General features: G+C 42.8%; 1 protein-coding gene across 1 annotated transcript in view; it reads left to right on the top strand.

Annotated features, from left to right (window-relative positions):
- Positions 1–24168, top strand: part of LOC146829849 (indolethylamine N-methyltransferase-like) — a 182753-nt gene that overhangs the window by 11137 nt on the left and 147448 nt on the right. The window contains exon 2 of the mRNA XM_085608519.1: positions 23545–23752. Coding sequence (XP_085464645.1) covers positions 23545–23752 — 208 coding nt within the window. The remainder of the gene's footprint in view (positions 1–23544; positions 23753–24168) is intronic.

The following is a 24168-nucleotide window of genomic DNA, read 5'->3' as shown; positions in this document are numbered from 1 at the left end:
ATTTACGGGAAGGGGGCCCCCTCCCGTAGCCAATTGCGGGCCCCCGTGACCCCATCCCCCGGGGCATGGCCAATTTTTTAAAATATGTTTATAGATGGGGGCTGCGTAGCCCCTTCCTCAGGCCATTTATGACCCGAGGGACCCAATCCGCCGATGCCAGCCTTTGCATTTTTTTTAAAACAAATTTCTTTTCTTTTAATGGGGGAGGGGGGCCCCGGGGATCCCATCCACCGGGGCCTGGCCACCTCGTTAGGGACCGTCGGGGGTCCCCAATCCCCACACGCTCCCAGCCAGCTTCCCGCCTCCTGCGTGAGCCGGCATTGCTTTTCCACATGGGGAGCAGCTAACATGCTGCTCCCCATGTGGAAAAGCAATCTGCTTTGCTTCATTGAAGCGAGAGCAGGTTTCCCTGCTCTCACTTCAATGAAGCAAAGCAGTTTGTTTACGGCTCCCGCCCTGTTATTGCAAACTACAGTGTCCCGGGGGTGGGCACCCTGGGACACTGCAGGAGCCGGGCCTAGGGGGTGGCGGTCCCCAGGGCCATCATTGGCTCAAGGGGGTCCGTGCGGCCCCCTCCCACTTAATTTAAAGCCCCGGGGGTGGTGGTCCCTGGGGCTTGGGGGTCCATAACGGACCTCCTATGTTAAATATTTAGTGCCCCGCAGAGGTGGCGTTCCCCTGGGCGTGTGGGGGGCTCAAGCCCCCCACAAAGGTTTATTGTTTTTAAAAAATCCCCAGGGGTGGCAGTCCCCAAGGGGCTTGGGGGGGCCTTTGAGCTTCCCCCACCCATTTAATTTTGTAGCCCCGGGGTTGGCGGTCACCGGGGCTGGGGGGCCCAGAGGGGCCCCCCATTACAATATACATATTGCCCCTGGGACTTGGCCCCCTGGGGGCTAATTAGGAACGAAGTGCAGGAGCCCGCGCTTTGTTTTTTTTTGGGCCTCGGGATGCACGCATCCTGAGTTTTTTTTTTTTTTAAATAAAAAAAACATTTTTTGTGCCACGGGGGTCCTTGTGGGACCCCCTGAGCAGGCGTAGGCGGTCAGGGTGTTTCTACCCTGCCCCCTTTTTGCGTTTTTTCACTGTATTCTTGTGCCTCGGTTCTACCGAGGCACAAGATGGCTGCCAACACTTCCTGGTTGAAGTGTTGACAGACAATTAGCATAAAGCTCGTGTTCAGGAGGATGCGCGGCCCTAGATATATCTATGTTTTTACTTTTCCATTTCTCAGGAACTACTGAACGGATTTACACCATTTAACCAAAAGGCATGAGTGTGAACCAAGGGCTAACTCTTTGCCAAATTTGGCATAATTCCGTTCAGCAGTTCGGGCTGTAGCTGCGATTAAATGTTCCACTGGAAAATCGCATGGGGAAAACACGTTTTGGGACCCTCCTTTTTTCTCCGCCCCCGCTTGACGATTCACCCGAGACATGCAGGATAGGAGCAGAACAGAGCGCCCCACCAGTTTTGAAAATTTCGGGAAGATTCGGCATCAAAGTTATTCCAAATAGAATGTTGAAAGTTTTGCAATGATTCATCAAGCTGGGGCTGAGAAAAAAGTGGGTCCATGTTATTCTCCATATAAACTTTATTACAGGCTACAGCCTGACCTGCTAAACGGCATGACACCAAATTTGGCTTTTTTATATTTAGTGTGGGGTGCCTCGTGGGCCCCCACAGGCCCTGGGGACCACCACCTCCCCGGGGCACTGTTTTTTAAATAAATAAATGTGTGGGGTGGCTCGAGCCCCCCACATGCCCTGGGGACCACCACCTCCCCGGGCCACCAAATATTCAAATGTGGGGGTCCGTTACAGACTTCCGGCCCCAGGGCCCACCAACCCCCCGGGGCTTTGCAAACATGGGGAGCAGGCCGTGCTGCCCCCCTCCTGGAGCCCATGATGGCCCTGGGGACTGCCGACCCCGAGGGCTGACTACTGCAATGTCACGGGTTGCCCACCCTCAGGACATTGCTGTTTGCTATTGCAGGGTGAGAGCACAGCTCCCGCCCTGTCATAGCAAACATTGCTTTGCTTCCTTGAAGCGTGAGCAGGAAAACCTGCTCTCGCTTCAAGGAAGCAAAGCAGGATTGCTTTCGAGCAAGGGGCGCTGCATGTTAGCAGCTCCCCATGCTCAAAAGCAATGCCTGCTCCCACAGAAGGCGGGGAGCTGGTGGGACTGTGGGGGCATTTGGGCTACCCTACAGTCCCCATCACAGAGGCCAGGCCCCAGGGAATGGGGTCTCCTGGGCCAGAAGTGGCCCATGAAGGGGGGGCACGCATCCCCCCTCCCCACAATATTATAAACAAATAATGAAAAAGGAAAGGCCGGCCCTGGGGGATGGGGTCCCTAGGGCCATAATTGGCCACACAGCCCCCCTTGTTAAAGAAAGGGGGAAAAAAGCCGGCATCTCACCGGAGGCCATGCTCCTTTTCTTAACCACTCTGCAAATGCACCCCCTGGCGCATTGTTAGTTGGGGAATTAATTCCCCTTGATTACTGGGGGGTCCTGGGGGCCAACTAGCCCACCAGGTACCTCCAGTAAGTACCACAGAGTTGCGTTGCAGAGAGGTGGACTGAGGCCATGCTCCTTTGTACACCACTCCACACACGTGGCTTCTGGTGCACTGGTGGTAGGGCAATGAGGTCCTCTTGTGTCCTGAGGACCTCAGGACACAAGTGAACTTCATCCTCTGAGCAGCAGTGTCAAAAGGTTTCCTGAGTATTTGTATGAGTGCCTGAGTGTGTGTGTGGGTCGTTAGGAGGTGTGTGACTCTGTGCATAGATGTTTGAGTGGTTAAATCACTGTGTTTATGGGTTTAAGAGTACATGTGGAAACAGCTGTATGGGTGGGTGAGTGTGTGTATGGGTATGTTGGTGAGTGAATGGATAGCTCAATTGTACATGTCCAATTAACTACATATGTAAAAGGCAGTGCATGTGAGAGTTGAAGAATATAAATGTCTATACTTGAGAGTCAGTTATTGTGAGAGTGGCTGTATGGATGAGTGTGTGCTTGTATCAGTGATTGTATAAGAGAATAAGTATGCATTTGTTTCTGTTTGAATAAGTGATGTGGTGTGTGTAAAACTGTATAGGTGAGTAAATGGTAGTGTGATTGATTATTTGCATAACTGACTATGTGTGTGAGTAACTCTGGATGAGTGGTAGTGTGTGAGTGTCTTTTAGGTGTATTAGTGCATATGATAGTGTTGTAATGATGAGTGACTGCTTGTATGAGTGACTGTATGGGTATATGATTGGATGTGTGTGTAGAACTAAGAATCAGTGAGTGCGTATGTAGTAACTGGTATTGATGTGTCTATGGTTTTGCAAATGGTAGGCTGTATTTTACATTGGGTGTATCAAAGGTTATATCAGTGTGAAGAGGTGCATCAGATGTTCACATGGATGATGTCATCAGTGATATCATCAGTTATCTTATTTGAGATGTAATCAGTGATGTCATCAGTGATGTCACTGACCATGTCATGATTGAAGTAATATGTGATGTCATCATCAGTGCATTGCGGGTGCGCGAGTTTTAGTAAGCTAAACTGACTATAACAGGGGAATTTTTATGGTTTTTTACAAGAGAAATGCCAAACTAACTATAACATCCCTAAAACCTATGTTTTTTTTCAGTGAATTTCTAAGATTTTTAAATGCTAATTTCTAACTATATAATGTGCCTGAAACCTATGTTTTTTTCAGTGAATTCCAAAGGTTTTTTAAATGCTAATTTCTAACTGTAACATCCCTGAAGCCTATAGTTTTTCAGTGAATTTCAAAGGTTTTTTAAATGCTAATTTCTAACTATAACATCCCAGTCGGGTTTCCAGAGTGGTGGAGAAAGTTGAGCGTGGCCTCCAAAACACCTCTTAGCAATCCCACTGTGTGGGATTTACTGGAGGTAACAGGAGGAGTAGTTAGCCCCAACTTCAACCTTGGGGGCCAGCTATCCCTTTTAGTACCACCAGTAAGTCCCACACAGCAGGATTGCTAACTTCTTATATCACACCCCGCCCCCTCCCTGCAACACTGTGAAAACTTGCCCCCTAGCACGTTGTAAGTTGGGGATTAAGTCCCCTTGAATCCTGAGGGTCCCTCTGGGCCAACTAGCCCACCAGGTACCTCCAGGAAGTGGCACAGAGCTGCTTTGCAGAGAGGTGGTCCAAGGTCATGCCCCTTTTTACACCTCTCTGCAACGTAGCTCATGGGCGCATACTGGGAGTACCTGGTGGGCTAGTTGGCCCCGAGGGACCCTCAGGATTCAAGGGGACTGATTCCCCCAACTTATACCGCACCAGAGGGCCCGTTTGCACAGTGGTGCACAGAGGGGGCGGGGCCTGATGTGACAAGTGTACAAACACGCCCTGTGGTGCGTTTTAAGTTGGGAGATTATGTCCCCTTGAATCCTGAGGGTCCCTGGGGCCAACTAGCCCAACAAGGACCTCCAGTAAGCACCACAGGTCTGCGTTGCAGAGAGGTGGTCCAAGGCCATGCCCATTTTTACACCTTCAGACTTAGAGATATTTTAATTAATATTTGGCCCAAGTTATTTATTGATATACTCTATAAACCTAACACTTTGAAGATTTTTTTCGATAAAAATACTTTTATGTGGTGTTTTGTATGATGTCACAATGAGGTCAGTAACTGCGATGAACGTGTGTTTTTGGTAAATTGTATAACACATACTTGTACATATTACATAGTATTGCATACATTTGTGGTTTAATATCAGTTGATTAACAGTTATGATTTTGAAACAAAATATTATTCTGTTCAATTTCCGTTTTCCATGAGGATGTCGATCGTCACGAAGATCATGCGACTGGGAAACAAAGAAATATGATTGGATGATACACTTTTCAACTATAACATTGAGGAGAACCACCGACCCAACATGCACTCATCCAATTATCTAGCTCCTGCTCATACAGTCATCCATTCACTCAGGCATCACTCATGCAGTGATCCATTCACTCAGGCACTACCTCTGCATTCATCTAATCTCCTAGGCACAAACCATGCCCTCATCCAATCATTGAGGAACTACCCATGGACTCATCCAATCACCCAGGCATTACACATGTACTCATGTAATTAACAATGCACTACATATTAACACATCCAATCACCCAGTCACTAACCTTGCACTCATCCATTCACTCAGGCACAAAACATGTACTCATGCAATCACACACACTATGCATGTACTCATACAATCACCCAGGTACTACCCATGCACTCATGCAATTAATCATGCACTACCAATGCATGCACCCAATCACCCAGTCACTACCCTAGCACTCATTGATTCACTCAGGTACTACCCATATGCTAATTCAAACACCCAGGTACTACCCTTGCACTCTTCTAGTCACTTGGACACTATTCATGCACTCATCCATTCACTGAGCACAGCCCATGCACTCATCCAATCTCCCAGGCACTACTCATGCACTAATCCATTAACTCATTCACTATTCATGCCCCCATGTCCTCATCCATTCACACAGGCACTACCCTGTCACTCATCCATTCACTCAGGCACTACCCATGCATTCATACAATCACTCAGACAGTATGACTGCACTCATCAAATCAACCAACCACTACCCATACAGTCATAAATTTGCTTAGGCACCACTCATGCAGTGATCCCTTCACTCAGGCACTACCTATGTACAAATGAAATCACACATGCACTACCTGTGCACTCATACAATCACCCAGGGACTACCCATGCACTCATGCAATCACCCTTGCACTACTTGTGTACTCATACTTTCACCTTGGTACTACCCATACACTCATACAGTTACTCAGGCACTACCCATGCACTCATCCAAACACAGGTACTAACCATGCACTCATCCTATCACCTAGGCACTGCTCATGTACTCATCCAATCACCCAGGCATTAACCTTCCACTCATCCATTTACTTAGGTACTACCCATGCACTCATCCAATCACCCAGGCACTACCCATTCACTCTTCCAATCACACAGGCACTACCCATGCACTCAACCAAACGCTTATGCACTACCCATGCACTCATCCATTTACTCAGGTACTACCCACGCACTCATCCATTCACTCAGGTACTAGCCATGCACTCACATAATCAACCAGGCACTACACATGCACACATCCAATTACACATGCACTACCCTTGCACTCATGCATTCACCCAGGCACTATCTATGTACTCATCTATTCACTCAGGTATTATGTATGCCCTCACCCAAGTACCATAAATGCACTCACCCAATCATCCAGGCAGTGCACTTGCACTTATAAAATTACCCAGGCACTACCCATTCACACATCCAATCACCCGGTCACTAACCTTGCACTCATCCATTCACTCAGGCACTAACCATGTACTCAGGTAATCACACAGATACTATGCATGCACTCATACAATCACCCAGGTTCTACCCATGCACTCATGCAATTATGCATGCACTACCAATGAATGCACCCAATCACCCAGTCACTACCCTTGCACTCATCGATTCACTCAGGTACTACCCATATGCTAATTCAAACACCCAGGTACTACCCTTGCACTCATCCATTCACTCGGACACTATGCATGCACTCATCCATTCACTGAGCACAGCCCATGCACTCATCCAATCACCGAGGCACTACTCATGCACTAATCCATTAACTCATGCACTATCCATGCCCCCATGTCCTCATCCATTCACAGGGGCACTACCCTTGCACTCATCCATTCACTCAGGCACTACCCATGCACTCATGCAATCACTCAGACAGTATGACTGCACTCATCAAATCACCCAGCCACTACCCATACAGACATACATTTGCTCAGGTACCACTCACACAGTACCTATCTACTAATGCAATCACACATGCACAACCTGTGCACGCATCCAATAACCCAGGTACTACCCATGCACTCATACAGTCACCCAGTCACTACCCATGCACTCATGTAATCAACCAGGCACTACCCATACACACATCCAATCACCCAGGCACTAACCTTCAACGCATGCATTCACTCAGATACTTCCCATTATCTCATGCACTCAGCAAGACACTATGCATGCACTCATCTAATCACCATTGAGAAACTACCCATTAACTCATCCAATCACCCAGGCATTACCCGTGTACTCATGTAATTAACAATGCACTACATATTAACACATTCAATCACCCAGTCACTAACCTTGCACTCATCCATTCACTCAGGCACAACACATGTACTCATGCAATCACACAGACACTATGCATGTACTCATCTAATCACCCAGGCACTACCCATGCACTCATGCAATTACCCTTGCACTACTTGTGCACTCATAAAATCACCTTGGCACTACCCATGCACTCATACAGTGACTCAGGTACTACAGATTCACTCATCCAAACACAGGTACTAACCATGCACTCATCCAATCACCCATACACTGCTCATGTCCTCATCCAATCACCCAGGCACTAACCTTCCACTCATCCATTTACTTAGGTACTACCCATGCACTCATCCAATCACCCAAGCACTATCCATTCACTCTTTCAATCACACAGGCACTACCCATGCACTCAACTAAACACATATACACTACCCATGCACTCATCCAATTACTCAGGTACTATCCACTCACTCATCCATTCACTCAGGTACTAGCCATGCACTCATGTAATCAACCAGGCACTACTAATGCACACATCCAATTACCCATGCACTACCAAAGCACTCATGCATTCACCCGGGCACTATCTATGTACTCATCCATTCACTCAGGTACTATGTATGCCCTCACCCAATCATCCAAGTATCATACATGCACTCACCCAATCACCCAGGCAGTGCACATGCTCTCATCCAATTACCCAGGCACTTCCCATGCACTCATCCATTCACTCAGACACTACTTATGCACTCATAGATTTACTCAGGGACCACTGCTGAACTCATTGTAACATCCTTGCACCAGTTATGCACTCATTCAATCATCCATACACCAGTTATACGCTCATTCTAACATATATAAATTCTTTAATTTGTTTCACTGTTAAAAGCGGTTCCAACAGGAATCTTTTTTATTTTTGTATTCATTCATCCATTTGTTTTCTTCTTTCTTATGATAACAAAAATGGCAACTGGGACAGAAGGATTTAAAACAAACGTGTACTGAAAAATGTGGAAAAAATGTATAAGGGGAAAAAAGTTAGCATGTATGATGTTTTTCAGCATTGCGAAAAACTCTAACACACTGCTCACCAGCATTACAACAACAGTAAAGTCCATGTAGTACGTGGCTATTCTCGAAAACTATGAAGCCATATTTGTTGCAGTAGTCTGCACCTCTAAAGGAACTCTTGTGGCTAAGAATTGATGCTGCTGCCACTAATGTAGATGGTCCTCCACCTTCCCTCTTCTTGATCGCCAGACATTTTCTATGCTAGGTTTTAAAATGATATAACATGTACGTCATCCTACATGAAGATTTTTTGTTTGTCCCTCTAGAGAGGGTCTTGTCGCAGATTGTGCATTGCACTAATTTTGCAGCAGTTTTAGATTTCCAAGATGGGATTTTGAAACAATCCAATACTACACTGGCTCTCGTTAGTGTATGATCCTCTTCTTCTAATCTTCAGTCTCCACCTCCTCCACACCCTGGTCCTTTTGTTGTTGCTGCTGACTCCCATGCCCTTCCTTTGTTGCCATTTTAATGAAAATAGGGCACAAACTCTCCACAGCAAGATCGATCCACCTGCTCAGAATAAAGTTCTATGAAAGAAGATTCAAAGAGAAGTGGGTGGGTACCTCCTATTGATTTTGCTGAAAATTATTTTATCCAATGATATTTCTTGCTTTCCCGGTAATGTGATATTTGCGGTGAACGACATATTCCCAGTTACATCGTAGAAGCGAAAATTCAAAATTCAAGTTTAAAGTAGTTTGCTATAAAATAGAAAAAAGCAGCACTTTTAATAATATAATAGTGAACAGCTATACTGAAACTTGTTCACAATACCTCTATATATATGTTTCAGAGTTATTGAAAAACAGGTGGTAGCCGCGATTACCAACATCATCGTGACTTTCGCTGTCTTTCTGAAAACAGAAAATAGCTTTGCAAGATGCTTTTTCTGGCAGCTCACTACAAAAATATAAGTTTGAAAAGTACAATAATGAAGCCCTACTGTTAAATATACTGTAGCATATGTCTATATACAAATGTGTTTTACTCTTTGTATAAAATAAACACTCTTCGCGACTAATGACATCACTTTTACAGCGCGGGGATGCCTACGGGTCACCAGGCGCTTTACAAATCGCAAAATAAACAAAATAAATAACGTCTGTAGTCGTGAATGTGAAATGTGTTTGTAAAGGTGGTTTTCTCCTAAATGGATCACAGAAAGAAAAGTTTACAACAATATTTTACTAAATATTTACAGTTAAACTTTATTTAAAATATGTCTTTAAGTTTATTTTTCATGTGTGAAATACATTTGCTGATCACAGACTCTCCACAGTATATGCAACAATGTTGTGCCGACTCAAAACATTGTTAAACATAAAATCAGTTATCAATGTACTTTCTGATAAACACATGCCAACTCAAAAAATGAGTGTTATATAATATCTAATTGTATATAATATGAAGATAATATACAATATTGAATAATAGAAAGAAAATATGAAAATATTAGGGGCTCACCTAAAAAAAATGGATGTTGCAATTAAGAAACAGAATTAAAAAAAAAGTACAAATTCACTGAAAAAAACAAAGGTTACAGGGACGTTATAGTTAGAAATGAGATTTTAAAATACATTTGGAATTCTTAAAAAAAAATAAAGGTTGCATGGCCGTTTTAGTAAGAACATTAAATTAAAAAAACGTAGAAATTCACTGAAAAACCAGAGGTTACAGGGAAGTCATAGTTAGGCTTAGATTTTACACCCTTTTCTACAGAGAAATTAAGGAATTATATTTAGCTGAGCTAACTATAATGTGTGCCTCTGCAATGCACTGCTTATGCAATGCACTGCTTCTGACCTCACATTTTACATCACTCATTACATGGTCAGTGACTTCACTGATGATATCCCTGATGACATCTCAAATGGCATCGCTAATGACATCATACTTGTTATATCCTTTCAAACACTTATGTCAACTTCCACACTAGCATTATTAAAACCATTGACATACCCATACCAGTTCTTACACATCTACTCACTTATCAATAGATTTACACACATATTCACTCAGTTACCCATACAGTCATTCATGCTCCAACTCATTCACTAATACATACACTGATGTATCCACTAATACAACCATACAGTCAGTCACTCAACCACTTACTCACCTACACAGATGGCAAAGGGAGAATAAAGAGCCCAAAATTAGCACAAATATCACCCAAATGTAGCCCAAGGATAGTCCAATGTCAGAAGTATGCAAAACACATATATTTTTTTGTTTGTTTGCAGTATTATATAGTGCAGACTTGACCCAGAAGTATTGGAGTTCATTACATGAGCATCATTACTTAAGGAAACAATAATTTTGTTTTTATGCTTGGGTAGATTGAGTGATTTGTCCAAAATCACAAGATGTTGGGCTGACACAGAAACTTAAATGTAGTTCCCCAGTTGCAAAGGCTACAGGCTAGGCCATAACACCACATCATCTCCCTTAAATGTAACAAACTAATCAAGTGATCAGCCATGTCAAAATAATAAAGATAGCAAATGATTTAAAAGTGCTTTTTTTGCTATTTTAGAACTGTGTCCTCATTTTTGTTGCTTTCAAGCACTAACTATAATTTCTCTGGGAAATAGACCCTATCATGGAGGAGGGTGCAAAAGGCAATAAGTTGACCTTGCTATACAGACAGGAGTGGCAGTGGCACCACAACGGACCACAGAGGGCAGAGGAAAGGTGGGCAAGGGCAGCAAACCAACCATGCAGTACAGACAAAAAAGGCTGTGGCAACATGAACGACCATTGAGGGCAGAAGGAAGAGGCAGTGGCAGTGCAACCATATATGCCAACAGACCGGATTCAGGCAGCAGACTCCAGATGTTTTTAAGCCCAAAGGGCTTTATTTCATCTGTTTCCTGTCTAAAAGCTCCTTGTTTTCTATGAGAGGCAATGCTGAAAATCAATTTCCCATGTTTTCTTTTTCAAACTCTTTCCAATATCAAAATGTTCTCAAATTAGGTATATTGGATCAGGGAGGTCAGGAGGAATGTGGTAGAGATTTGGATTTGGATAAGAGATGACAGGAGGAAGATGGCATGGACACCAAACTGACCTTATAGAGCAGGCATCAGGGGTTGTAAAATCAAAATACACCACACAGGACAAGTGGAATGGCTGTGCAGCACAACAGATCATGAACAGCAATAAGGAGGGGATAGGGCAATGCACATTGATAACAGAAAGCAGAAGGGAAAGAGGCAAGGGCAGTAAGCTGACTTTACCGGACTGACAGAAGGGACAGTTGCAGCATAATGTACCCTGAAAGGCAGGAGGGAGGGGGCAGGGGCACAACAAAGGACCAGACAAGGCAGGAGAGAGGGGACAGGGCTCTGCACATGGGTCCAAGGAGGCAGGGCAGCAGCAACAAGCTGACCACGGAGGGCAGAAGGGAGGAGCACTAGAAGCACAACACACCATGGAGGGCAACAGTGAGACTATAGTGGCATATACACAGACAGCAGAAGTAAGGTGGTAGGGGGTCAGGGGAAGAAACCTGACTATTCAGGGCAGGTGGGAGGGGATGTGACTGTACAGAAGACCCATGCATGGCAACCAGGAAGGTTAGTGGCAGTACAACAGCCATGGTGGGCGAGAGGGATGGGCCAGGGTAATGCACAAAGGACCATAGAGGACAGAATGGAGGTGTAGGGGCTGGACACAGATAAAAGAGTACAGGGGACAGGACTTCACAACAGACCATGCTGGAGGTGCATTTACAGAAAAACAAAGCATGGAGGGCAGAAGAGAGTGGCTGCAAAATAAACCATGGATGGCAGGAGAGAGGGGATGGGGCATGGAGCTTAGACAGGCAGGGTGAAGGTAGCAGAGACAGGTGGCAGCCATCTAAACTTACTATGCAGGTGGAAGGGGCAGTGGCAGTTCAACAGAACACTCAGAGAAGATAGGAATGACAGGTCCATGGAATACGGTGGACAGAAAGGAGGGGGAAGGGACATGCACACAGACTTCGGAGGGCAAGTGGAAGGAGAGTGGGGCAGCAAGTTAAGCAAAGAGGCTAAGCAGGAGGGCAATGATGAGGTATAGAATTGGGCAATAGAGGGAAATAGGAGTGGGCAGGGACATCAAGCTTAATGGAGGGCAGTGAGTTCACATCAGCAGGAGGAAGGGGCCCTGTACATGGACTCAGACAACAGAGGGTAGGAAGGAGGTGGATGGGGCAGCAAGCTAAATGTTTAGGGCAGGCAGGAAGCACAGTTGCAGAACAATAGCCACAACTGGCTGTAATGAGGGAGCAGGGTCATGGACTTGGACAATAGATGGCAAGGACAGGGTTGCAGAAGCAGCAAGCTTGGGTGGGAGCAGCACAATGCCAGGCCAGGCCAGGTCCTATGTTTAACCCTCCACTCTGCATTGTGATGAGAATCTTACTTAATGTTAAAAAAACCTAAGGTTATAGGGTCATTATACTTAGGAAACAGAAATAAAAAACATTAGAAATTCACTGAAAAAACAAAGATAACAGGAACATTATAGTTAGGCTCAGACTTCACTTGTACAAAACCAGTAAAATTCAGCAGTTATAGTTACATGAGCTAACTATAATTGATGACCCTCAAAATGCATTGTTTATGACCTGACATTTTGGATCACTAGTGGCACGGTCAGTGACATTGCTCATGACATCACTGATGACATCTCAAATGAAATCACAAATGACTTCATCCATTGATTGCTAGTGTTTTCTAAATATTTATACACTTTAAACATATATACTAAGGTACACAAAAGTACCACATATGCCCAGATATACACATTTGGTTACCTATAATAATATCTTAAAAACTACTCAACGGATTTATATCTAATGAGAAAAAGTGTGATCTCTGGAAGAGAATCTACCTTTCTCCGAGATTTTGTGTAATTCTGTCCAGCGGTTTGGGCAGTAGGTAATTACCTGGGGGAAACAATGATCACGATGATAGTTCGTGGATTCAGGATATTCTCTCTATGCAAAGAGATTCTTTTTATATATTTGTAGGGTGAATATTCCGCATGTGGTATTCAAGATGATGCCGGTTGGATGACAGACGTCTTGTTTATAGGACAAATATCCTGATCCGCGGTGGTATGAAGTACCGATTACTTCTCCATGGTCGCTAGCTCAGCTGTAGGTCGGGTGGCTAAACCCGACCTACAGCTGAGCTAGCGACCATGGAGAACTATCATCGAGTCTATAAAAGCATTTCATCTCTACATCTTAAAAGCTATTTATAATATAGAACAGGAATTGTGGCTTTTCCTGAAGAAGGCGTACTTTTCGCCGAAACGCGCGTAGAAGATAATTATATGGCCACTGATTTGTTTTTACTTTTATCTGTTATTTGATGAATATTACTATATTGAATGTATACATTATGTATAAATGCATTGTTGAATTGCCTTTTTTAACCCCTTCGACGCGCATGTCGGAACCGCTCCGTCATGGCCCCGCCCGCGCACGGAAACTTCAGCGTGGCGCGGAAATCCGTGCCACGCTGAAGGGGTTAACTATTGACTTTTTTCTTTGATTCTGTGAGAATCACATTAACAATAAACACTATTGTGAAATTTTTAAATACTGTTTTGGCTATACTAATTGGACTCGTCCTAGATATCACTTCACTAAAAATGTCAATTGCCTAGGAAGTTATTATTGCACTGTGGGAGAAAAACAACACATGCAAGCCTATGGCAAAAGCACACTGGATACCTGCACAAAATGGCTACCAGCCACCTGGTCAAACAGCAAGCAAGGAGGCACGTGGTACAAATAGAAGATATGCAGGCCTATTGCAGAAGCACACTGCAGGATACATAAAATGGCCACAAGTCAAATGGTCAGAACAACAACAACAGGCAAGGAGGCATGGCCACATACAAAGAAGACATGCAGGCTTATGGGAAAGCACACTAGCTGGCTACACAAAATGGCCGCCAGCCACATGGACAGACAACAACAACCATCAAGAAGGCATGGAAAAAAATAAAGGCGACATACAGCAACAACCAGAAAGGAGGCATGGTCACAAACAGGTAAGACATGCAGGCCTACGGCAAAAGCACACTGGCTGGCTAAACAAAATAGCCACCAGCCACATGGTCAGATCAACAACAAGCAGGAGGCCTGGAAAACAAAGAACTCATGCAGGACTAAGGTGGAAACTAACAATACAAAGTGGCCCCTGGCCACATTGCATAATGATCAACAAAGGCAAATGGTGGTCTATGCCAAATACACATACACACACACACTGGCCAGATAAAAGTGGCATGGTAATCCAGTGAACACAGCATAAACAAAAATTAACAAGGCTAAAAATGTTCACAACAACACACGTCCTCCAAAGGCATTACCCCACCTAAACACTGTTTGCAAGGGGAAAAAAATGAAATACCACAAAAAAAACACATTTTGTATTTTAATTCAAGGGCCTAAATGATGTTTAAATTCTACAGATACCAGAGAAACAGTTGCTTCTTGCATCCATGAAAAGTACACTGCTGCTGCCCTGCTGTTTTTGCCCCTGTTGTCTGGGGCTTAGGGCTCATTCTTAACACCGCGCGTAACGGGGGACTGAAGCACCAGCAGATACACCCGGCCATAGTGCTCTACGGCACTCACAGGGCTGCTTCATCACCCCGAGGACTACAAGTCCCCAGCCCTAAGCCAGGTGCTGCCGGTGAGAGGGAGGCGTGGCCATCAAGCTTATAGCGTTGCCTCTCCCACCGCGGTGCGGGATGCACGTTGGCAGCACCCGGGCGGTGCCCGGGCCAAGGGCTGGCCTTGCACGTCATTGCCAGGAAGAGGCAGGGCAGGGCCACCTCCTTGGTCTTGCTGTTTCCCAAGGATTAAGTGGATTCCCAGGACACATGTACAGCCGCAAACGTTGAAAAGCCAAAGAGTAATAGACATAGAAGTACAAGATTATTTCAACTGAGTCTGTGCTGGCTCCATGCAAACTGCCCCATCAACCTAAGGTATAGATGTGTTAATTGCTTTGCAAACTCTAAAAATAAGGTCCAGATGCTTAATTGGAACTTCTATGTTTTAGTTGGACATTGGTAAGCAACAAGTGTGAAACAAAGTGTGATAGATTAATATAATAGATCTTCTTTCGCATTGTTTTGATTGCAAAACCCTAATTACTGGCCAAAACTGTTGTGCTTACTGCTGTCTTTGTGTGAAATACTCCCTGAATATACCCTGAATCCACCATCATGGGGAAGAGGAAGGCAGCGGACTGCATGGGAGGTGGTGCAATATGGAAAGTGAAGAATGCAAAAAAATCTAAAAAACACCTGGCAAATAAAAACATCCCTGTTATGAACCGCATAGACAGGTTAGTCAGCGACTGTGAGGAGATATTACTAACCCTTCCATTGGACTGAGAACATAATCCCACCAACTCAATTCCTCACATTCCTATAGCCCCTTCTCCCCCCCAAATGGTTCTCCAGAAATCCCAGATATGTTTAGAAGGTCGATTTCAAAGTGGCACATGAGGTCACCACAGAAAGATACCCAGAATATAGAGCTTATTAACCCAGTAACATCAAGTGGCAGAATTGATAAAAGGTTGCCTGAACCAATCATATAGTGTTCAAACAGATTCATACCCCTATCAAGCCTAAATGAAGAAATCGATAACGGACAGGAACATGGTGGGATGGACGGGGAGACTGCCCATTCCTGCCCATGTAAAAACACATGCTCAGAACAGGACTTCACAGAGGGACTTGAATTAAAAAATATGGACAAGACAGCTAACAGAAGAGGTTGGCTTACTTAAGGGTCTTATTGACACACTCTCAACAACTTTGAACACATTTATTGGATCCACGTAAAAAGCTGTTGTGGGGCAGACAGCTGTCCATCCAAGAGATTCTCTAAAAGTAAGGGCCCAAAATCAAAATAGTGATAAGATTGGTAACAGGCACTACGCAATCTCGGCAAAGAGGATCTTGTTTACAATATGAGCCACACATTAGTAGAGAGCAACCCGGGCTGATCAAAAGCAATCAATGTATCGAAGTACTGCCAGCTTATCAAGGTGCAAATACTGTGAATTTCCCGGCCCGTCCTGTCAAATGTCAACTATATTTTACTAATGTCCCAAAAAGATCACCCAGTGTAATCAAGTAAGATGGACAGTCCCTGATTAATAAATGCGCCCAATGGTTTAGACATGTGCGTAAATGCAGATCTATTATCAGAGAAGACATACTCTCTGCCAAGAGGATCACGTATTATGGAACAAAATCTGACTGTGTGTGCCTAACACTTGATAACACTGATTTGGTACAGAATCTAATTGCATTTGATCTGAGAACTTCACAACCGAAATCAGGATGAAAATCAACCCACCCGATACAATTGTAAACCATTTAAAATCCTGCTGGGAACCAGTTGGTACCGAGGCCTCCTCCCTACAAAATATAGATTGATGCCTAAAGAACCTTGATTCTTGTAAAGAAAAATTGGAAGAAGGGTGTTCCAGGGAGATAGATAGAAGTAGCATAGAGTCATACTCATTTCACAGTGCCGCCATACTAGGCACTACCAATGAGCTTTTAAGACCAGCAGATCCTATTAGGGATGATCTGGCAAGTATCCGTAAAAGATCAGTAATTGCCCAGGTCAACCAGGGTATGGGATCAGCCAGCAAGGTGGCCGTCAGCTCTCCAACAAGCACTCAGGATGCCTCCCAGTTGTCACTGGTCTCTTGGAACATAGCGGGCCTGTACTGAAAAATCTCATCATTAGACTGGATTGAATTGAGACCCACGAGCTACTCGTCTTTTAAGAAACCTGGGCACTAAATCCAGTTTATCATACTGGGTATTGAAATTTTTCTAAGCAATAGGGGGACGAAAAGGTAGACCCTGGGGGGGGGGGTCACTTTTTGGATCAGGCAGAGTCCAAATTATTCAATAGGGGAAATCGTGATCGACACTCTCGATATTATGGCAATCCTGATTCAATTCAAACTCCCCCCACCTACTCATAGTCAATGTGTATGCAAGAGGTGAGATAGGAGGTAAACTCTTCAAGACAATAACACTGCTTGATAGTTTTTTAGATGAAACTAGAGGATCACATAATTTGGTGAGGAAGATGCCCAATGGGACATTGCTTTATTAGAACTGCCACCTATTGAGAAATGGACAGAGGCTGCCCTCCAACTCAAAGCATTAACCCTGGAGAGGGGAGTTAGAGCAGCAAATGGCAGAACACCTTCGGATTGGCTGGGTTCCCATACCTATTGCAATGGCATTAGAAGTAGCCACATTGATTATATTTTTATTAATCTTGAGAACTGGCCAACTGTCGCTAATATGGAAATCTGCGTAAGAAACAAGAGTGATCATAATCCGCTCGTTTTAAAGCTGATGTTAACCGAACATATGACAGCTCCAGCTCAAACCATAGAAAGGGTGACCACTGACGTCATTTTAACTAATGACGTGAGGAGAGTTAAATGGGCAATGATTTTGGAAAGCGAAAGTTCACTGGAGAAAATTAAGGAAGTAATGAGCGTAGTACTTGATCTTTGAAAAGTACATACCCAGGATGAACTAAATTTCATCATTACCTAAGTCCATGAGCTCTGGGCTGTCTTAAATGGTTTGGCGATGCCAACAGAGCTCCTGCTGCTTATAGTCTAGTTACACAAGTCCAATTATGAGCAGGTTTGCTGGGGAACGCAGGGCAACATTACCCCCAAAATTCCAATATCAAAAGGAGTACGTCAAGGATGTGTCCTGGTACTCACCTTGTTTTCATTATTTATAATTGGGGTGGTTAAGTACTTTACATCATATCTGATTGATGCTCCAAAACTAGCATGCATCAAGGTTCCAATACTGATGTTCGCGAACGATACACTAATAATATCGAAAACCCAGGAGGGTCTGCAGCGAGCACTACATCGCTTTGAAGATTTCTGCAAAGAACACAAATTAGTGGTTAACGTGGATAAAACAAAGTTTATGGTTTTGCATAAACACAAAGCAGTCAAGGGTAAGGTGGTCATGAACAATGAGTTATTGGAACAAACGGATGTATTTACTAACATCTGGATCACTTTAGGCAGGAACTTAGACTGGAAACCCCTGATAGATCTTCTGGCACTTAACCATCGCCAACTGGCAGAAGACCCTATTAAACGAGTATAGGCTCTCTCATACTAAACCAGTAGGACCTGCACTAAAAATCTATAACACCAAGGTCATTGTCAGGACTGGCCAGCGTAAGCCACCAATTTGCCTAAAATTTCTTCCAGTGATTTGCAGGTTACACGGTGTCAGAAATTGCAGATCGATTAAGTACTTGCCTAACAGTTGGTCTTCCCATCTGTTTAAGGGACGACTGATTCGTTCATAGCGGAAATCCAAGATGGCCGCCAGCAGTGTTCATTAGGTTGCCGGTCTAGTGTTTATGCCCTTTCCCAGCGCAGCTGTGCTCGCGACTCCCGCTCGCGGCAAACTGCGCACTTCAACTGAGGAAATTTAGAAAACGGTTGCATTTCTCTTTGCGGTGTTTTCTTTCTAAAACAGACTTCTGGTAGGGAGTAACCAAGAACTGAGACAGCAAGACTGCTTCCGCGGCTGCGGTAAGTGAGTCTTATCTTCAGAGTTTCACTGAAGAATTCCTGCGGTGTAGCAAGGAAATTAAAGCGCACTGGTAAGGGTTTTAGTTCTTCTGGAGCAAGAGGCTTAATACATGAGTTTCTAGTCAGCGCACTAACTGTACTAACTGGCAAGAAGATATAGATACAGAAACTAAATTCGATGCCTAGTAAATAAAAGAGAATAGTTGCAGCAGCTGAGAAATTCGACGACAAGTACATTTAAGAGGATAGTTACAGAGACTGAGAAATTCGACAACAAGTAATTTAAGAGAATAGCAGACCAGCACATTATAACATTTGAATAATCGAGAAACAATATTCAAGAAAAAGAGACTAGTTCTGAGAGATAATCCAATCCTAAACAAACTACAAGTAGGTGTAGTTATGTATATATATATAAATATATGTATAAAGATACTTACCAACAGCGGTGAAGACATCCTTCTACTTTACAGAATCTTGGAGCTTTGCCAACAGTCTGAGAGTCGAGAGCTGAAAGATAAGAAACAAAAGATTAACGACTTCATAGGGAGTTTGCAAGGTAATAGAAAGAGTAGGATACTGAAAGACAGTGTAAATACTGAGAAACCTAAGACACCAAGATAACCTAGAACCTGTATTTCTATCTAGTACCCACCCAACTAAGAGAACAACTGAGTTGCAGATAGAATAAGCCAACGCACAAGAGAAAAGTTAGCCACAAAGCTAGGACAGATAACATTTCTTTTGAGGCTTAGAATATGACTAGAAATGTAAAAGTATAATTGCTAAAGTTAGTTCTTTTGCAGGAAGAGTTGACAAGAATGATAGCAGGCCGGTCCAGCTGAAGAAGACGTGGTGTTTCTCTTTTCTTCCCAATCCCCTTTCCCCCCTCTAGTTGCCAGGGTATTGTATATATTATATGTACAGCTCAGGTAACGGAGTTGAGGAATCGTGTGGAACAGTCATCGGCTCCTGCGGAAGCTTAAGGTTCTGGGACAGGTACTTGACAGTCATGGCCTCTACTTTAGGTGGAGCAGATTTATGGGGATTTGGAAACTTGGCTCCGCTATCTCTGGCACAGAACACATTTGTGAGGGGCCTCACAGGTCTTGCTCAAAACACCCCATTAAAACCTCTTTACATCGATTTGGGGAGTAACTCACTTGTAGATGTTGCAAGATTTAGACCTTTTGGCTCAGATTGTGGTCTACCCCAGAATTGTCGCACTATGCCAATGCAGTTAAAGATGTAAGAGAAGTAGACATGTCCCACAAGATCAGCTGGCTAGCTAAGATAAAGTGTTCCCTGGAGGGAATGGGTATGAGTCACCTGTGGAAAAACCCAGTTGGGAACCAGTTTCCGTCCCAAAAAGAATTTAAGGAGAAATACTGGGCTACGGTTAGAGTGAACAATGTATGATCACCTAAGAACTCAACAATAGTAAACAACTTTCTTGAACACAAGCTAGAACCCATTTATGAAAAATTTTGGGATTACATAACCAAGCCCAGTGATAGGAAACTCTTTTACCAGTTTAGGGTTGGTAACCTCACTGTTAAATACTTTACTAAAAATTGGCACAATATGTCATACAGCAAATGTCCACATTGCCACGACCTGGATGAAACAGTTCCGCACATACTGTTTGTATGCCCCACCTACAAATCTCCACAGAGCAAGTGGCTAAAGCCTATTTGGTTAAATATGGGTACTAGGTCAAGTGCAACCGCAGTACTAATACTGGAAACCAACACTGAGGAACCTATTATGACTGCATTAGCAAAATTCCTAGGATGGATGTGGAGAATACGATCTGGTTTTATTAGTTAAAATAATAAAGTAAAGTGACTGCTGACAGTGATTATTTTTAAAGGATATATTCTAGGATGAAATCTTGCTGCTATGCATATTATCAAATGATTAGCTCATTGTATTTACATAAATATTTTATGGGGTATATGATTTTAACATTTGTATGATATAAAAATGAACTATGTTTTAGGGTCTGTACAGTACATTAGTGTTTTTTTATTCTCTTTTAAGACAAACATACGATAACGGTCTTTCTCTGACCATGATGTTAATTGTAATATTGTTAGAGTGTAATTAGATGTTAACGAACATTATATACACTATGTTACTGTACATGTAATGTGTCTTTTATGATCATTGATCGAAATAAAAGACTTACAAACGCTAAAAAGAAAAGTACGGGGCCTACTAGCAGGAAGATCCAATTGGCAGACTAGGCTATATAGTGAATTAAATCAATCAATATTACAAACTTATTAAAAACATGGAGAAGAAAATGTACTGAACTGTGCAACATTTTTCATTTACAAAATAAGATAAATTTCATGCAAAAATAACTAGGCCCCTACTAAAACTGCAGGCCACCCACCATAATACATTTTAAAAATTGAATAAACGTATAAATAAATTCAGGTGCATGCCCCCAGATAAACAAACTACACCTTTATACACAAGTTTCAACTTACTTGTGGTATCTCAAGACAAAGGGGCCTATGCATCAACAATGCCATTTGCGATTCCTTATTAGCGAAAAATAAGGAATCGCTAATAAGGAATAGCAAAAGGCTATGCATGTAGGAATCGCTATTCAAATAGCGATTCCTTAATATTCCTTATTACCGAATCGGTAATACCGAATCGGTAATAAGGAATACCTACCCATTCATTCCTATGGGCTTGGAGGCCCATAGGAATGAATGTAAAGCCAGTCTGTATTAGCGATTCGGTATTACCGAATCGCTAATAGCGGGAGCACTTTCAAGGGTGCCAGGGTGTCAAAAGGACACCCTGTTGCACCCCTGAAAATGATATGTGCACATATGTTGCACACACACATGCTCTAAGGGCATGTGTGTGCGCAACATGAAACTTTGAAAAATGCACAAAAGTGCATTTTTCAAAGTTTTTGCAAATTACCATGCAGTTCATCTTCATGGTAATTTGCTCCCCTTATTAGCGAAATCGCTAATTTTTTAACTTTGATGCATTGCATTTAAGGAATCTCACTTTGGGATTCCTTAAATGCAATCGCTATTAAGGAATCGGTATTTAAGGAATCCCTATTTAAAGAATCGCTATTTAAGGATTCCTTAAATAGCGATTTCTGCTTTTGGGTTGATGCATTGGGATTGGGTATTTTTTACTTAATACCGGGAGCTATTACCGAATCGGTATTTTACCGACTGGATTTTGGGTTGATGCATGAGGCTGAAAGTCCTTAAATCCAGTGGTATAAATGCAGCAGAGAAAGAGATCACCAAATCCCAATGAAAAGTGACCAGGAGAGGGACAAAGCACTGGGAGGAGCCTGTTGGAGAGGAACAGGAAGTTGGATTTTCTGGGGCTCTTCCTTCTGATTTGAAAAAAAAGTAATTGCGGTGATGTCAGTAGTCACACATACATATTATTTTTTTTAAATGTAGCTTTCTTCTAAATTGATCATAAAAAGAAAGGTTAACACAATATTTTACTAAATATTTAGAGTTACACTTTATTTAAAATATGTCTTTAAGGGTATTTTTCAGTAGGTCGTGCATTTTATGATGATGGTATCACCACTGAAAATGCAAGAATGTCCTGCCGACTTACAAAATTTAAAAAATAAAACCAGTTATTAATGTATTTTCTGATTAAGACATATGAAATAAAAAGATCAGTGGTGTATGATATAAATATAATACACAATATCCAAATATAGAAAGAAAGTACAATAATCTTACAAGTTCACTTTATAAAAAATTGACATTACAATTAAGGAATAGAATTTAAAAAAGCTTCAGAAATTGAAAAAACAAAGGTTACAGGGACTTTATAGTTAGGAGATCGAACTTAAAAAAAAACCTTAGATATTCACTGAAAAAAACAAAGATTGCAGGGACATTATATTTAGGCAGGCATTTAACATGTATAAAACCAGAGAAATTCAATAGTTAAAGTTAGCTGAGCTAACTATAACTCGGGTACCCGCAATGCACTGCTTATGACCTCACATATTACATTACTCATGACATGGTCAGTGACATCACTGATGACATCTCAAATGACATCACTGATATTATGCCAGTGATCCCTTTGCTCATGTCAGGTCTCCCTAGCCCCACCCTCTTTAAGTGGAATCTCGTAGAGTACAACATGTGACATATGAAAAGAATGAGATCTTTGAAGAAGTCTGGTCCATCATCCCCACCCCTTCAGTTTATTATTAGGGTACTGCAGCATGATGATATTCTGGAAGTATGTGTCTCACCACCCCATTCAGAGAAAGCCTGAGGGTCTATTGGATTAACATTCTAACGCTAATGGCGAAAGCTCAGGACATGTCTGATTACTTACCTCCAGAGTGAGGCCTATGAATATCTACATCTAACAAATGAATACTGATGATGAGAACTTTAGACATGTAGGACTGGGAACTCCCAATGTGTCATCTGAGAGCTATGGACATGTGTGTGCCATTGACGCACCCCTTCATTGAGAGTTTGAATAGAGGCATACAATATGCCCGAAATAGTAAGAATAAGAGTGATAGATGTTTTCTATCATTTGCTGATATGAACAAGGTATTGTACCATATTAAGTCTTTTCATTTCACTCATCTGTGAATGTTTCTCTATACAGGAGACGTTAAAGGTGACACTCTGATGGTAATGTGTTTTGGCCCATTTATCTATTACGCTCTGCCAGCCTGCGAATATTTCTCTGAGATCATATTTTCTTGCCCGAATGACAAGTCCATCCAAGAGTTAGAGAAATGGAGGAAGAATGAGCCTGATGCGTTGGACTGGAGCCACGTTGCAAAGTTCATTTGTGAGCTTGAGGGCAAGAGGTAAGGGTTCTACTGTTCTGCTTTGTTTTGCTTTACAGACTCGCAAAGAAGACAATGTTTTCCAGCCGTGTGATGGAGTAAAGGAGCCCTTTAAAGAGAGCCCACATGGCCATGTTAGAGTACAAGCAAAGGGTGCTATGGATGTAGATGTAATAAAGGAGCTTCCACACATGAAAAAGAAGTTTAATTAATACTGTTAACAAGTTACATTTACAAGTTAAATTATTAAATGAAGAGACTTGAGATCGGTATGCCCCTACAGCTGTGAAACACCAGATTCTATATTATATACAAATGTTGGCAACCACCTGCCTCCCTCTCTTAGAACATTCTTACCCATTCCCACCCCTTTTAGCACCTTCACTCATAAAAACATAACAAGGAACATGTTTGTGTGAAAATGCTCCTCTACTAAA

The sequence above is a fragment of the Triturus cristatus genome, chromosome 5_2 (genome assembly GCF_964204655.1).
Source record: "Triturus cristatus chromosome 5_2, aTriCri1.1, whole genome shotgun sequence".
Lineage (NCBI taxonomy): Eukaryota > Metazoa > Chordata > Amphibia > Caudata > Salamandridae > Triturus > Triturus cristatus.
Note: the sequence above shows the minus strand (reverse complement) of the source record. Positions and strands in the feature narration are given on the sequence as shown.